Source organism: Eurypyga helias, unplaced genomic scaffold (genome assembly GCF_000690775.1).
Source record: "Eurypyga helias isolate BGI_N326 unplaced genomic scaffold, ASM69077v1 scaffold10009, whole genome shotgun sequence".
NCBI classification, from domain to species: domain Eukaryota; kingdom Metazoa; phylum Chordata; class Aves; order Eurypygiformes; family Eurypygidae; genus Eurypyga; species Eurypyga helias.
Genome location: NW_010270107.1, coordinates 47,664 through 65,100, shown reverse-complemented (window position 1 = coordinate 65,100; position 17,437 = coordinate 47,664). Strand labels below are relative to the sequence as shown.

Here is a 17,437-nt window from a genome sequence, read left to right as displayed (position 1 = left end):
GGGCTTGCCAGACAAAAGCTAGCTTGCTCAGCCAGAGGAAGGATGTGAGACTGGGGGACACAAGAAGAAAAGAAGTGGTGGGAGAAAAGTGCTCTAATCTCTCCCCAAAAGCAGCTCTCCTATGCATTCAAGTTGTTTTCACAGGCAATTACAAACAACTACATCCAGTCCTCTATTTCAGAGCTATTTACAGAATATGAACTTTTAAATCTTCCTACATCCTCAGTAGCAAATAGAGAGACAAAGCATAGGAGAAAAGCTTGCTCAGAGGCAGAGCAGGTCAGTGGCAGAGCTGGGAAAACAACCCAGGTGCTGTGACCCATGGGGTCCTCCCTGTGTCCCTCTCCCTTGTGTATTTGGATGTGTCAGTAGCTGACTGTCCTGCATCTGATCAGACCTCCCACTAGCTAGACCTCCTGGCATCCACAAGGTTATTACTCTCAACCACCCTGCTGTTACAGCTCCAGGCTGTGAAGGACTAACCCAGCAAGGCCTCTCATTAGATGGCAGTTGCCACTGTGTGATCCAGACAACTGCACTGATGGAGAGAAGTGCTGCTTGCACCAAGCTGCAGCCCCAGGACTCACCCTCTGCTGTATCAGCGCATGCTTGTGCTCCATCTCCCTCTTCTCCACTGCAGAATCAATCACCAGCTGGTCCAGCTAAAGGCAGGGAGGAGAACACCAGGTATAAATGTCAGGAAGGTGGTATATGAGCCACTGTCCATCTCTGCTTCCCTGGTCTGAGATTACACCAGCCCTACCTTACGTCACAAATCCCCACAAGAGGGGACAAGGGCTGTGCTTGGGTGTGCACTGCAAATAACCATAGCTCTTGGCTGCCACCCCATAGTGCTCATCCACCACCCATGATGCTCTGACCACTCCCTGATTACCAGGTATGGCAGCTGAATAGGAAAGAGGATGTCCTTTCAGGGTAGAGGGGTAAAACAGTCAGATTGAGTCAACCATATTCCCTGTCCCCTCACCTCTGTGGCTAGTTTCTTCATGTAGGGATCCAGCTCATGGAGAAGACTGTAGCCCTGCTGGAAAAAGGTGTACTGGGCATGCATGAAGGACAGCATCTGGGGAGATGGAAACAATAGCAAGGTCAGAACAGGTTCTGGGACAAATTGAGTGTGAAAAGTCCTTATCCCTTATTACCCACAAACAAGACTCTTCAAGGGCTAACCCTTTCCCTTCCCAAAGCAATCTATCCATTAGATGTCTCTCCTTCTCATTTCTTCCTGACACAAATCCTTCCACACTGTGAGGTAACCCCTGTTGTGAGCATAAAGCAGTAAAGGCAGTGTCCTTCACCCTTGAAAGTCCCCTCCAGTTCTGGCCTGTGGAGTATCTTGCTGGTCCTTCATTCTCCCCTCTTGTTCGCATACCTGCAGCCCCCAGAGCAGTCCCAGACAGTATCTCCAGGGCAGACTGAGGAGTCGGTATGTTGACCCATGCAACCTGAAATGGAGAGGGCTGCCTTTCATTGAGTCACTGAGAGCAGCCACAGAAAACACAGAGAGCCCTTACCGCATCCAGGATTTCAAACTTCTTCTTGGCCTGCAGGACGTTGATCTGTGAAGGAATCAAGATAAGACTCTCGGCATCAGCAGCGTTAAGCAGTCTGGCACGGAGATCTAAGTATGACCAACTTGCTGCAACACCCCTAGCACCAAACCACAAACTATCCAAGGACAGTCCCAGAGAGTTAGTTTCTGAAAAGACAGTTCCAGGGAGTTCAAGGTGGAATAAAAAGGAAAATAGCACAGATGCATTTTCTGACTTGTTACCGATTAAGGTCACTGCCAGGTGTATGTCTGTACACAGGCTGACAAAGGGACCCCGCAGCACAATTTGGTATCACATGAAGAAGGTGTTTAATCTATCAGGTCACTGCTTTGAATTCTCTTAGCAAGCTCAGAGGTACCAGTGAAGTGTCTTGGGTTTTCTTCAGTGATCATAGTGAAGCCAGCCACAAAACTGTGGTTCCCAGTGCGCACACACATTTTTCTTGGAAAAAAGGGCATGTCTGATTGCTCCAGAGACCGTCACATCCCTTCCACACAGAAGCAGCAGTAGCTCAGGATTTCCTATGCCAGCCCTGATGTGCTTGGGCTCCTGGGGTGAAAGAGGCCTCCCAGCACATTCAGGTTTACACTTCTTCACAGTCCAGGGAAGAACTGCAGTAACTCTTGCCACAGCAAGACAGCATTGCTCTGGAAACGCACCCTGCTACTGCAAAAGAACCAGTTGGAGTATTTACAGTGAGGACGCAGTAGCTCAGGATTTCCTATGCCAGCCCTGATGTGCTTGGGCTCCTGGGGTGAAAGAGGCCTCCCAGCACATTCAGGTTTACACTTCTTCACAGTCCAGGGAAGAACTGCAGTAACTCTTGCCACAGCAAGACAGCATTGCTCTGGAAACGCACCCTGCTACTGCAAAAGAACCAGTTGGAGTATTTACGGTGAGGACAGGAGAGGAGACCCTGGCCATTCCTTGGGTCCTCCAGCAGGTGCTTAGCAGAGTGGTGGTACAAGCTCATGGTTGACACCCCACAGTTCACTCTCTGCATCTTTGATCAGGAAAGTCCCACCTAAATTCCCTCCCATAAAACATCGGGCACAATGGAGCAAGATGCTATGTCCTGATTCTTTCTCTCTCTCTCTCCAGTATTGTCCTATGCTATTAGCACTGAAGAAACTGTCAAACACAGCAGAAGGTTTTGATGGGGCTTCAGCTGCCAGTGTCATGAACAACATGTTACCATGACAGACAACCAGTTCCAGTGTGTTAATAACTCATTTATAAACACAGCATCAGCTTGCTTAGAAGCACTATGGTTACAGCAACTGAACCTAAAACAGGGTAGAAGTTACCAAAGGGCAGCTTGCAGGCAGCTGGCACAGTTCTGCTTGGGAAAGTATCCATGAGGCATGCCACCACAATCAGTCTCCTGATTTTGTATTTAAAAAAAAAAAAAAGTGAGAGGGAAAAAGAAAAAAGGCAAAAAAAGGCAAAAATAAAAGGGACTGGAACTAGTAACCCTGCTTTCTACCAACAGACAGTTTCACTGTACAGCTGTAACCCCTCTCCTGGACATTTATAGTCACAAAAGAGCCACTACAATAGCGGAAACGTGCCACATTACAGTGAAAATTTTTGCTCTGAACTGTGCTTTACTGGGTCCTGGTCCTTTTGGCTCTCTTCAAGGTGTGCGAGTAATGCTTCAAGTTTGACCACGCCTGTTGACAAAGTCAAAGATGATGAAGATGAGTTCTGAAAGATGTGAAAAGTGCAACAGATCCACACAACATGGTCTGTCTCTTTGTAGGCTGGAAAGGATGCTGGTTGGAAGATTTTCTACATCTGGCATTTGCATGAGAACCAGCTGAGACTTCTCTGCCAACACAGCACACACCATAGCTGATTCTGCCACGGCAAATTCTGGGACTTCATTTTTGCTGTGAGCCACGTTTTCCCTTTACCTGGGTACCTGAGCTGGGATTTGTGGTGGGAAAGTTTAACTTACTGCAATTAGTATATAGGTTTAATTCACTGTGACGGGGGTGTGCTTCAGCTGTGTGGACAGCAGGGTCAAGAAAAGATCTCCTTTCAGATACAAAAGAATAAAATGATAACTCTCCTCACTATATCCTTAACTAAATACCAAAGGATGCCTGGGTAAGTTCATGTCTATGCACTTCAAAATTGATGGATTTAGACTTGTAACGTGCAGTGGACCAACAGGAAAATGTCCCCCAGTACTGAACAAGCATGACCTTGTCAGCAAATGCAGTTGCATTCACGCCTAAATATGAGATTCAAATAATAACACTCCTAAAGGTGGATCAACAACATGCAAGATTTATACTTTAAGGGGAAGTATTGCTTTTCTATCTGCAGCTGCCAGAGCATGTGACATCAGAGGCTACCTCATGATCAGATAGAACGGGTTGGTAGATGAACTTAGTTTGGTGCGGCAGGAGTGACGGCTAGTGGAGACACACATGAATCAGTACTCACACTGAATTTCTCTCTTAATACACCCACTGCCCAAAAGGACAGACATGACACGAAGCCTATGAATGACTCCAACAAAAATCTTTGACCATTCTTTCCTGCAGGAAATCTCCCACTGAGAAGAGAAATTCAGTCTAAGGCAGTGTCTTCAATTTCTCTTACTGAAAATATGATTAAGTTATCTGTCCAATTGCCTGGGCAAAGCTAGGATGACTTCAAGGTTAGATGAAGTTGCTCAGATCCTGGTCCCCTTGACTGTGAATCTCTTTGTGTTCCTGTTCCAGTGCTGCGTAACTCTGAAAAGGTTTTTGACTTATATTCAACTGGAATTCCCACTGTTGCAACATGTGCAGATATGCACCGTGCACATATGTATGCACATCCACCCATCCAGATGTGTATTTGGACATGCACACACATCCATCTGGAGCTTCAGGCATGAACACAAGTACAGACACATGGATGTTTACATGTGCACACAGCTGCAGACATTTACCCTTAAGGACATGTTCTACACATAGGAGCAGAGAATTATTTGCAAAAACACTTGACAGTGTGGTATTCAGTCCCTCACTTTCAGTAGTTTCATGACACTTTTGTCAAACTCTGGAGAGTTATAAGGAATGAAGTGCCTAAGGATTCTGGGGAAGAGCCTCCCCTCTCTTACACCATTTACACCAAAAACTTGTGACTCTTTCAAGCAGAATTGGTCAGCTACAGACCTCACAGCCCCACCAGTGAAGGTCCTCTCATGCCAGCACAGCCCACTATTTCATACAGACACGCTGGATCATGCCAGAAGGCAGCTCGAAGAGCCCTGGGACCTACAGCAGTACAGGGCTTTGCTAAGCCGTACATGGGTTCACAGTGGTACAACTACATCAGTGCCTGGAACTAGAGCAAACCTGGGGGGTTCATGCTCCCTCACATAGTCCTACGGACTCCCTGCCTCAGGAGGCAGAGGGCAAAACATCCAGTGGATTAGTAATCCAGTCCCCTTTTGAACACATGTGTAAGACTCTACTTGCCCTCTCTCATCCCTCAACTTCTTCATTCCCTACAGTAGATTATTTAGCAATTGGCCTGAGGTGTTTTGTTCTGTACTGGGAAATCCAGTCAGAGCTGGGGGCACAGAAACCAACCTGCAAAACATAGTCGAGGGCCAGATGCCGGAAACACTTTCTGGTTATGGTCAAGGTGCCTGTTGCCTCCTCCACTTCATGGGGCTTGTGCCGAGGTGCCTGGGCATTCTTCACCAGTGAAATCTCCATGTCCTCTCGCACCTTGTCAAACTGCTTCTTGGTTTCCTTGAACTTCCGGACGTCACTGGAACCCAAAGAAGAAGAGATGGTGAGAACTGTTGTTACAAAGCAGCCAGAATATTGCTGATGCCAGCAGAGCAGGGAGAGGTGCAACCAGGCACACTATGATCACCCAGACATCCTACTCCATATGCTGTTGGGATCCTAACCCACCCCACCAAGCTCCACTGTGTCCAGATGGACTGGCTCCAGATTAACTCAGACAGTCTTTCTTTTAGACGTGGTTGGCAAGGAAAGATATTGGACCTTACATACTGCCTTCAAAGCCTCTAGGAAATTCTTGAAGGACAGCATCCAGAAAGCCAGGCCAGATGGCATCCAGTCCTAAAAATAATCCACAACTGCCCTCAGAATAAATGGTAAGCAGAACATTTCAGAACCTACAAGTGAAAACACATGCTTCCTATTTCACTTTGTGAAAAAAAGTAAAACCAGCCACTTTTCAAATTCAGGACAGGACATTCAACTGGGGCAGCCAGGCCATTCATGTGCATCTCTAGCTGATTCTGTCTTGCCCAACTGTAAAATCCAGACAGTTGACTATTCTTTTCCCCTTCTATAACAGGCACATTTGCATTTGGAAATACATGATCCATAATATGAATTTTCAAAGTTTTATTTACACCTAGAGACCTCACATGGGATCAGGGGTCTGCTTTGCAGGGAGGAGGGAGGCTATAAAGACATAGCAACAGGCAGGTTTTTTTCAGTTTGGTTGACCAGATTTTTTTTTAATTAAGTAGCAGGTACCATTCAGGCAGGACTTGATTTGAGTTGCATGACGACAAGGAGGGGAGGACAGCAATTCCTGAAGATCAGCTCTTACAAGTGGCCCTGGTTTCTCTGGAGTTGAAAGCAGCAATGCTGATTTACAGCGGGTGTAACACAAACACATCTTTTCTGTCCAGGGGAGCTCTGTTTACCTCAATTATATATTATTACAAGTTAAAGTAGTTAAAAACTGTTAGTAAATAAGTAGCATCCACTTATTCTTTGCCATAGGGAAAACAAAAAGGCTCAGTTGAACATGACAGTCCGAGAGTAAACGCTGAACCCTGTGGCAAACTGTTTGAAGTTGCATATGCTTACATATGGATCAGCATCTGGCCAAGAGGATCTACTATGGCAAATACAATAACAATAAATTAAAATAGAGGTGATTGGATTATTGTTCTGGTGGCTGTTGCTTCTTCACAGTACCCCCAATGCACAGGAGTTCAGAGTAATGTGATACTGCTGGAAATTCTCTGCTAGCTCTGTTCCAGGCTGCAGCAGCATGCCTGCAACCTCAAGACTTAGCTAATAAAACCCTCCTACTCAGCACGGTCTGTGGCTTGGTAACGTGCTAAGGCGGTCACTGATTTGGCTACTGACAGCAGGGGCAGGGCAAGGTGAAATTATTTTCCAAACAAGGGCAGGAGCAACACAAAGATTAAAGCTACAGAGCTTGCAAGTGCAGAGGTCAAGCAGTACAAGTGCAAAAAAAGAGCGAAGTGCAAAGACGCTGAAAGGATGACAGACTCAAAAGGAAGGTGAAATTCCCCCATCCGACTGCCAGCCTTAAGAAGATTAAATCTGAGCTCATCAGAGAAATGATTATAGAGAAAGTGGGGGTAGGGTGAGTGCTGGGCAAGAAGATGGGGATGAGGAAGAGGGGGGTCAGCTAGGGACCCCCTCCCTCCATGAAACTACACAGCTGCTGAGGGAATCACACTCAATTACCAGTTCCCATGGCAACCAGCTCCTGCTTAGCTGAAGGCCCCAGTTGCCTCTCTGACCTATATTCAGCTGAGGTGGGATCCCGTGCTGCACTAGTACCTGCCCTGGGGAAAAGAGGCATTTGGAAGAAACGTTAATGCAGCAACAGCAAGGACAGACTGCTGAAAGCCTTGATCAAAGGTACAGACTGTCCCCCTCCAATTAACTTCCTGGGACCAGTTCTTCTGCACCTCAGGCCTGCCCTGTGCAAGTTAACATCCTGAATACACAATATTCTGCATTGCTCACACCAGGGCATTGTAAACTTGCTTTCATTAGCAAATAACTCTGAACCAGTGGTCAAGCTCCACGCTCAAGGCACAGTGATGATCAGTTGCTCCCTCCATGCAAAGAAGGGCCCTCCTGTCTGTCATCTTCCAGACAGATGCTCAGGTTGCTCCAGAAGAGCAGGGCTGCTGTAATTTTGAGTGACTAAGCATGATGCTTGAGTAGCTAAGAACACAAGGATTCTGCTGGACCCAAAGCCATTTGGCAGCAAAGTTCCTTCCTTCTGCAACTGTGCACTGGTTTTAACCACTAAGGAAACTCTGCATTGAATACAAGATGTAGAGTTGACCCTGCTCTGCAGCGATCTGAACTCTGGGATGTGTTTGACCTAGAGGATCAGTGAGAAGCAGCAAAGATAGGCTCTACACATGAACGTTACCAGACTTCAGGATGATGCTCTGATCTGGAAATATGCCTCCTGTCCAGCTTTAACTATGAGCTGGGAACATGATGAAGGTATCTGGCTGACAACAGAACAACCGAATGATAGTGTAGCAAGATGACAGCGCCAGCCATCACACAAATCAGATCCTTTCCTCTACCCTTCAGTGTTTCTTCAGCTCCAAGCTTCAGTAGTTGTGCAGTGGTTGCAGTTGTTTCCAGTGCACACAGGACAGGTGCAATGGAAGGTCAAGAAGCTGAAGACCAAACTGTAAGACAAGTACTCACTCTTTCACAAAATTGTGCAGCTGCTGCCGGACTGACCGCTGAGCCTGGTCAAACAGGATCTGAAAGAAAAGAGAGAGAAAAGAAGAGCAAATATTTTTGCAACATGGAAACACTGAAGAGCCAGAAAATCCATGAACGCTCTCTAGGAGCTTCAGTGAGGGACCTGGCATTACTGCAGGGCTTAGTGGTGTTCATTACTTGCTGGCTGTCATAATGGATAATAACTTTTGTCTGTAGCTGCAGCACTCCCTTACACGTGCAGAATTCCTGCACTGCAGGTTCCACAGCCTGTGCCAGGGCTCTGAATACCACAGAGACCTATGCCACCAACATACGAGGAGTGTTTGTAGGAGCAGTTGCCTTCCTAGTCTGCATTTTGAGCTCTTTCCCAAGTCTCGAATTTCTCATTTTCCCAGAGGAGGGCACTGTCACCTCAGCAGTACACCACTTAGAGACAGGAACAATTGCTGAAGGTACATCACAGCCAGTCGCATGTTGATGAACATGGGTGAGAGGTCCAAGCGTGCATTAGAGAGAGACTTAGATCTTACAAGTCTTTTAAATTTTACTCTCCTGTCTGTCCCTCACAAAAGAAATCATCCCAAGCCCTCTAAACCCACTGCCAATCTCATCTCCAACCCTCCCCATCTTCAAGAGATGTTCTCTCCCTACACTCTGATGCCGAACAGTGGTGTCTGCTCAGCTCTCTCCCATCCATCTCTGACAGGCATGATTACAAATAATTCAGACATGCATCAGGATGACACAGCATTTTGGCTAATCAGGACCAGATGGGCAGAAGCTCACAGACCACGTAGTGACTGCAGCAGGAAGTACACATCATCCCAGGGTTACAAGGAAAAGCCATTGGCCACGCTGCAGCCAGGAAGAGTGGCCCACAAAGAATGGACAGAGACCCCATTTCATTCCACCATCAGGAACACAAGGCCTGGACACTGGCCCAAAACTGAATGATGCCCTGAAACATCACAGTGCTGGGGTCTGGCACCGCTACAGCTGTGTGGCATGAGTAACCCCGGCTCATTTGCTCCAAGTTAACACTGTGTCCTGAGCAGCCAATTTAACCTAGAGAGGACCCGGAACACACAATGGTAACTGTTTGTCTTCCTAAGGGTGCAGTCAACCAAAAAAGCATTTCCCAGTCCAGCATTTGGCCTTGCTTTCTCTCCTGAAACGACCAAAGCCCTTTCAGGAGAGGCTGACTGAGCCCACAGAGCATGAGGGACAGTTCTCAAACGGGAGTGTGAAGCTGACACAGGACTTTGTCAAGGCACTTTCTCTCAGCAAGCAGACTGTACAAAACCCTTTGGATTAAAACAAACAGCTTTTTCCAGTTTGCCTTTTTTACCCTCCTCTTTGTGGCAAGCTTGGTTTTCCAGTGGGCGTTTTCTGGGCAGCTTCCCTTGACACCCCACCCACCATCTCTCCCTTCCTTTCCTGGCCAACTTTCTGCTTTACTACCCACTTCAGGTAAGACCCAGAAGTGGTGAGCACCTCTGGGTCTCCTGACTTTTTCCAAGAGACAGGAACAGTCATCTTGTATCAGGCCATTTACAGTGCAAAAGATCTGGCATTACCTAAAGCAGCAGCTTTTTGTGAGGAGGTGGTGGTTAACCTTCTCTGGCTGCCAGGTGGCCACTGAGCCACTCTCACTACTCCTCCTCAGCAAGATGGGGACAAAACAAGATGAAAAAGCTCATGGGTTGAGATAAGTACAGGGAGATCACTCACCAGTTACCATCACAGACAAAAGAGACTTGACTCGGGGAAGATTGCTTTAATTGCCAATTAAAAATGAGAGGATAGTGAGATACAAGAACAGAACTAAAAACAACCCCCACTGAAGCACGGTCAGCATTCCCAGCCTGAGCAGTACTCTGTCCACAACACTAAGATCTCAGCAGGCACTGCAGAGATCTCACACACGACACACACTCCGAGGTGGCCACAAGCTTTAACCTCCTCATGCCCCATAGTAACGTACTAGCAAAAACACTCTGGTTCCTTCTTGACCCCTCCTTCCAGCGCCAACAGACTCACAGAGACAGAGATGTCCTCCCGAGCTGGCGTCTCCCACTAGGAGACAGGCAAGTCATGCTTTGGACACTACGCAGGTGTACTGCTCCAAACAGAATGCAAGGCACACTGCAGAGAAGCAGCAGCACTGGCTGCAGAGCCTCCAACACATCCATCATACCTATTGCTGCAGTCAAAGGCAAAGCAAGAAACATGCCAGGACTGAGTATAAACAGCCCTGAACAGCCTCTAAATATGAACAGATGCAAAGCAAGGGGGAAGAAAAGAAAACCCCCAAGACCACCCAGCTTTGTGTTTTTACCAGTGTAAATTATTTACTGCTCTTGGCATCCATTCGCTCTCTCCAACAGCACTCCAAGAGGCTTTGACCTGCAACTTTTCCCATGGAGCAGCTCCCCCAAGCAATGTTTGGGCATTGACAACTCTTCCCTCCACTCGTGATAACACGCAGTGATAAGCAAGCAGCAAGAAAGCCATCTGGTTCTCACCTGCACCTACATCTGGAAAGCTTCCATCATCGGTTTCTGCCAGAATGACACGCTTGCTTAGGATCAGGGAACGGAAGGGACCCTATTATGTCATACTTGGGACTGCAGGCAAGTACCCTGGGACATTCTAGGGAAGAATGGAAGCAGCAAAAATCTGCCGAGCAGTTGATACACAGGACAAACCAAGCAAGGTCCAAGATCACCCTGGAGTAGGATATTGCTGTAGCCCTTTTGCAGCAGACAGAAAGGCTCTGAGCACCAGTGTCTGGCTATAAAAAGGGCAGATGCTTTGAACAGTGCAAGTGAAGTGTTTACAGGAGGTCTCTACCTATAAAAGGGAGGCACTGTCCCAGCAGGGTGCTTCCAGGCCTATGTGCAATGCTCTCCTGACACAGCATGGGCTTGTTCTCAGGCTGCATGGGAAGAAGAATTAACTAAGGATTCAGTCCAGGTCTAAAAATCAGTCCATAAATCATCTTCTTATGGAGAAGGAATTAAACTCATGGTCACCAACGTATGGATTATTCCTATGCCTGTGGTACAGGGACATTTCTATGTGGAATTTAAATGTATTGTAACAGAACAGGAAAACTGCACAAATGAGGAAGACAGGCCATATATATATATCTCCATCTCCTGCTCTCAGAATACTCCTCTCCCCTGCTCCTGTTATTCATGCACGGGGCCCCACTGTGATGGCACCCTTCCTTCCAGTTTGCATTGATTCATGCAGTGCAAGTCTGGGGCAGGTATTGCCAAGTGGTTTGCGAGGGAGTATCAGGTAAGGAATATGCCTTTCCTGCCAGCAGCACCTCTGCTGAGAAGCATCCTATGATACCGGCATTACTTTTAGTGCTTCTTCATCAATTTTGCCAAGCAAGATCACCAGGGGAATATTTTCGAGTGGGTCTTCAATTCAATTTTCAATGCAAAATAAATAGGGTTTTAAGAGCTAGAGTTTCAAATATAAAAATCATCCTGTGTTTTTTTTCTCCTTTCCCAGACACACTTGGAACAAATCATTTGTTTTAAGATTTTCCAGACCAAATATCACCCCACCCTCTCTCTTAGCTTCCACCAAGACATGAGAAGTCCAGCCTATGACTCACACACATCTGTGCCTGAGGAGGGTCAGCATGAAAGAAGGTAGTTAGTACAGCTCTCACCCAACAGCAGCAAAAGGCTAGATCCTGTATTTCACTTTCCCAGCATGGGCTTCTGAGGGTACCGCATAAATCCAACCCTGTGTTTGACAGGGGGCTTATGAATTTCATGCCCTCAAGAAATGAAAGCAAGTTCAGCAGCCCAGGATGTTATTCCTGGAACTGCAAGTCTAAAAATCAAGATTCAAGATACCAGAGATCCAAAAGGATGCCATTGCTACAGCACGCCCACACAACTCCCTGCAGACCTTAACAAGAAAAGACACTATCCCACCAGGCTCCAAAGCAAAGCAGACACTAAAAAGATGTGAGATTGCCTGGCTACGAACTGCTTCTCTCAGCACTTACATGCATGAAGTTCTGAAGTAGGACATCACAGCTGCACTCAAGAATAGTGCTTGAGCAGAGATTAAAGGTAGGCATCAGGATTTGTGGTTGGAATTTGTCAGGGAGCAGCAGAGGCGACCGGACCAGGAGCTGAGGTGGGATAACGCAGCTTGCAGGTCAGGGGCCTCACCACACCAAGAAAGCAGGCCAGGTTCAGAGATGGTGGCCAGATTCAACCAAGAGCCAAGACCATCAGGTAAGTTTGTGGTGACAAAGCAGGTCCAAGGCTAAGCTGAGAAGTTGGTCCATGTATCAGGGTCAGGCCAATCCATAGTGACAAGACAGGTCCAGCATCAAGCTACAAAAATCAGTCTGTAAGTTGAGATCACCAAGGTCCATAGCTGGGCATAGCTGAACTGGAGACCTGTACTCCTACAGCACAGCTCAAACCCAGAATGATGGCCTCAGGCAGAGCCTAAATGGAGTACCTGGGCCCACAGGTGGAGGCCTCAGATGAAGCTGGTCAGGGCCATTAAGGTCTATTGCACTGAGAGCCATAGCCCAAGATGAGATCAAGCTCACTGAGTGAATGAGACAGAGGGTGTGGAGCTTCCCCTGCAGCTGCCTCACACGCAGAAAAGGGCAGCTCTCCCTTCTCCAGCTCCGCCAATTCCCCACCCTAGCCACAGTGGGCCGTGAGCTGGATGAGTCACATCTCCACGCTTACCTCCCTCTGGCCAGCCTGGAGGCCTCGTTCTCACCAACATCCCCTGAAACAGTCTTTATGTTGTATATAAATGAGGGTTTTGTCTGGTGGCCTGGGAATCAGAGCCTGATCCCTTTATCTGGTCTTGGGAATCCTGTCCCATCAGCGGTCTCCCAAAGGGGGGTTACACTGTAGTGTCTGTGAGAGAGGGAGGCAGCTACAGCCAGGCTGGCAGGGCTGACTGGTCAGGTACAGGGCGCCCAGGTATGATTCTGTCAGCTATCTCTGAGCACATGCTGGGGAACAAAAATGCCCCCCTCCCAGGCCTGCAGAAGGTGATCATCCATAATCTTTATGTCAGACATCCTGCTCCCCAAAGACAGCCCATTCTGCCGATAAGGCCCTTCTCAACCACAGCACTGTTAGGTCGGCAGTGGGTTTGGCAGTCTGTCCTGGCCTCTCCACCTCTTCTTCTCTTCAACTACCTGTCCCGCTGCAGAGTTGCAAAGAGGTTTTCCAAGACTCGGGTGTTTACCTGTTCTATACCATGTCTATCCAAGCTGACGTCAGGGTGTGTCTGACAGCTTTGATAAGAGCGTGTAAATACCACTGCTGCTGCTCAAATAGCAAAACTCAACAATGACAGCATACTGTACATTTTTCCCTGATTTCATAGGCCTACAGTTTACTTCTCTTTCACTGAAGCTTCTAGTAGCAGAATATAATAACCTAAGCAGCAAGAGGGCCAGGCAGAATTCAAGCATCCTTTGTTTGGCAGGAGATGCTTAAATAACTCCTACTTCTCTTTGGCTATATGATTTGGTTCTGCATTTCTTGAGCAATGGCCCACCAGATAAATGCCACCCATGAACAGCATTCCATCTGTGATGCCTTTGTAATACAGCTCACTTGAGGATTTGTGCTCTGGAAAACAAGCCAACAACACTGTTTCTATTACACATGTTGGATGTCAACAGTCTAAGTCTAACTTCTGAACTAAGCTGAAGTTGAGTCTCTCCCACAAAAAGCTTGAGCTGTAGTTTGTTCTTAGGTCAAAGGACATTTGTCCTTGACCCTTATATATTACTGAAGCTGATTCTCTCCTCTAATTAGAAAGTGGACATCCTACGATATTCTAGAAGCTGACAAAAATCTAATCTTTCTGAAACCCAGAATGCAGCACTGAGCTCGTGTTAGTTGCTAGACCAGTATCGAACTTCAAGGGCTGCAGCTCACTGAAGTCTTTTACACTGGTATAATGTCATTGCACTAGGGCGCAGTGGCAAAACTGTGAAGCCGTGAGATAACAGAAAGCATCTCCCCTGACAGATGATAAGTCTGCATCCGCAAATGATATCTCTTACTGTGGTAGCTTGATGCACCTGGACCCCTCCCAAGTGCTGTCAGAAAATGCAGGTGGTCCACCCATCCCTGTGGAGAATAGGCAGCTTGGAAGCACTCCCCACTTTCACCTCCTTCCCCCTGAACTCCATCACTACCCTCCACCCATGACATCTGCCTTCTGCCTCACTGACTCATCACAGCTTGGTGCAGGAAAGGCTTCCTGGCTTGCTACATCTCCCCTGCAAGCTGCTCCTGCTGGAGGATTCCTGTGACGTCGCTACAGTGATTTATGGCAGACAGGAAAGCTTAGGACTTACTGAAGCTCAACACAGCGCTATCTGGAGTAGTACTGATGAGGGCAATGTTGATGTTACATCTGAGCTGGAAAATATCTGGTGCTGCTGAAGATGCACTTAAGGGGCTCAGCCAGAGTAATCCTGTAACAGCAGCACTTTCACTTGCATCCTTTCGCTTTTCTTATCTTTCTGATCACACAGAGAGAGGGAATTGCATGGGAAAGAGCCTTGATGTGTAAATATGACAAGGTAGTGCTGCAGATCCTGGTATTTCCTCCCAAGGCATGTGTAGGGCAACAGGCTGGTGGGAAAACTGCCTCCCATTCTTTGACAGGGCCAGAGGTTATTGCATCCTCACATTCACTGCCTATTTCCCTTGTGTAACCTGGAGCCTACCCTTCCCTAGTTCCTTGGAAGTGAATGCTGACAGCTTTGAACTATCTATAAATCGTACATCTCTTAATCTGGACAGCTAGTCAGCACCAAGAGGTTGGCATGGAGCATAGCCAGTTGTGTCTGCCTTAAGAGTCTATGGAGAGGATTACCCTGCTTTCACAAGAGCTGATTAGGCACTAGAAAGAACTGCACCTAAAGGCAGCGCAGGGAACTCTGACCTAATTAGAATTTAAGGAGAATAAAATCCACTTTAAGTCTAGGATGTAACAATCTTTGGCAGTGGGGTGAAAAAAAAAAGTGAGCTTCTGCATGACTCTAATTCCAAACCCTGTTGCCTAGCATCATAGTGTAAATCCAATAGCCCATAATTATCAGCTACCGCCCTAGAACTGATGGGAACTTTATGCTCCTTTACCTGTGGGAAAACCTCATGACTCTCATGTACTTATAATCACCAGACTCTGTAAAAAGAGGGAAAGGTTGCTTTCTCACATATAATGGTCTGGCAGATTGCTATGTCTTTCAATCTGTTTTGTGTTTTAGGGAGGGTGCTAAGGAGGAAGGAAGGAGGCAAACACACACACAGGTTTTGGAGCTGACAGCACAGCATCTGTCTGCAGACAAGCAAGGAGCATTTCCAGTACAGAAGAGCTTGGCAAGCCACAGTCAAAATTTATCCACTCCAATGTGGTATGTAGTGAGGAGGAGGGGTCACAGGGGAGACTTCAGGCCCTTGAGCAAAATTCCAGTTGACGCCACTCAGGCTCACATGAAAGGAAACGCTTCACCCTGGTGAGCTGTGCAGGAAAGTTGCTGCAAGGCTCTGGCATCCCTGTCTGCCGCCCACTGTTCCGAGGTCTCACAGAGGTAGCTGGGAAGTTGTTCCCTGTCATGGATTATACATCTCTAACGGGCACACGGAAGCTCGCCTGATGAGGCGATGTGCTACAGCATCCCTCAGACAGTACAGCTGTGCCCTGTGCTGCAGAGACTGCACTGCCAGGGGGTGGGCAGGGGAGTTTCTGCATTGTCAGCTCATTCTGTGTGGAGACAAAGGCTCCAGGCAGGTAGGGGTGTGACAGAACAGTACAAATAATGGGACAGACCATAACGTTTATTGGAGGGAAGTGCTCTGGGATATTGTTTCCACAGTGAGGGGAAGACTCCCTCAGGATCTCGGGTACAAGGAATCTTTCAGGAGTAAGATTTCATTTTCACTTGGGGATAGGAAGTGCAAGCTAACACTGCAAAGGTGTCAAAGTGCCTCAGTTGCACTGAGTCCAGTGGTACTTGGAGAACCAAGTATCTCTGAGACGCTGCACATCTGCCCTGATGGTGTTTGGTAAAGAGACACTTATCCTAAACACTGTACTTTTACAAGCACTGGAGGTATTAACTGATGCTTTTAAATTCATACCACAACTGACAACTGCAGGACTCTAGAGTCAATAGGGAAAGGGTGTTTTGCTTTTGGAACATGGGGAGGGGCCACTGTCATTTCTCAGCAGGTATCTTCCTCCTGCATGAACTTAAATTTTGAGTTTAGTAGGGCTGAGGCTGGGGATCCTTATCCCTTAGATATCTAATGGAGCATTAGCACAACTGAGAATCAGACCACTGAATTGCTATTAGAAAAGATGAGCCCAGGAATTCAGCAGAGCTACACACTGCCATGATCTTTAGGCGAGGGAAATGACAGCCCCTTAAAGTAAAATGAAACATGCATCCAGACACAGTACAGCCACCAAGAGAATCCATGCACAGCATCCTGCCTTGAATCTGACTCCCAGGTGACTTGGTGGGCAGCAGCACCTTTGGCTTTTTTGCTGATGCTGCTACCAACATCTACAGCTGCAGTGATGCCTCAAGAGGCCAGCATTGTAAGCAGGAAGCTTTTTTTCCAGCCGCCACGCATCCCTTTCTGAAGAGAACATCTTAAGAAGCCCATAGCCAAGACTCTGGAAGGCCACTGGCAGATGACACTAACTCCAGCACTTCTGAACTCAACAGTTTGTCACCTGTCCTCTAAGGCTGCTTTGATGTTTTCTCCTTCTTATGCATTAAAAGAAAGGTGGGAATGCTCTGAAGCTCAGTGTGTTCATCTTCTACATTCAAACGGGTTTTATGCTTGGATTTTGCTGAGCTAGAGTCAAGACATCTCCAGGCCCCGTGCTCTAGCAATAAAATTATAGAACAAGCTTTTCCAACCAATTTTGGGGGATATTTTCCCTTCTTTTTAACTTGTTCCAGTTGTACATACTGTCCTGGCCACATTCCTGGAGTAAGCACTGACAACTGTTTCATAGCTGAGATCCTCAGCCATGGATGAGCCAAAATACACATACACACACACGCACAGGCACACACAAAGACAGCAGAAGGCACTAAAAATAACTCAGCTAATTGAACAGCCACCGGAGAGGGCTCAAGATGCAGCAGTCATTCCAAAGCCATTTCCTGGAGAGGGATTCACACTGCTCTGCACCAAGGGAGGAGGGTGCTCTCCGAAGGCTGGGTGAAAGAAGGATTTGAACATGTTTCTCCTTATGCATGCAGCTGATGGTAGGGAAACACTGCATTTACAGCCCCTGAGTCAC

The 17,437-nt window shown here is 47.3% G+C and overlaps 1 protein-coding gene across 1 annotated transcript in view; it reads right to left on the bottom strand.

The window, feature by feature from the left end:
* ACAP3 (ArfGAP with coiled-coil, ankyrin repeat and PH domains 3) overlaps positions 1-17,437 on the bottom strand; it is a gene marked incomplete at its 5' end in the record, with an annotated part of 54,011 nt that overhangs the window by 30,559 nt on the left and 6,015 nt on the right. Inside the window, 5 exons of the mRNA XM_010158321.1 lie at positions 588-662; positions 989-1,084; positions 1,536-1,580; positions 5,168-5,351; positions 8,063-8,121. Coding sequence (XP_010156623.1) covers positions 588-662; positions 989-1,084; positions 1,536-1,580; positions 5,168-5,351; positions 8,063-8,121 — 459 coding nt within the window. The remainder of the gene's footprint in view (positions 1-587; positions 663-988; positions 1,085-1,535; positions 1,581-5,167; positions 5,352-8,062; positions 8,122-17,437) is intronic.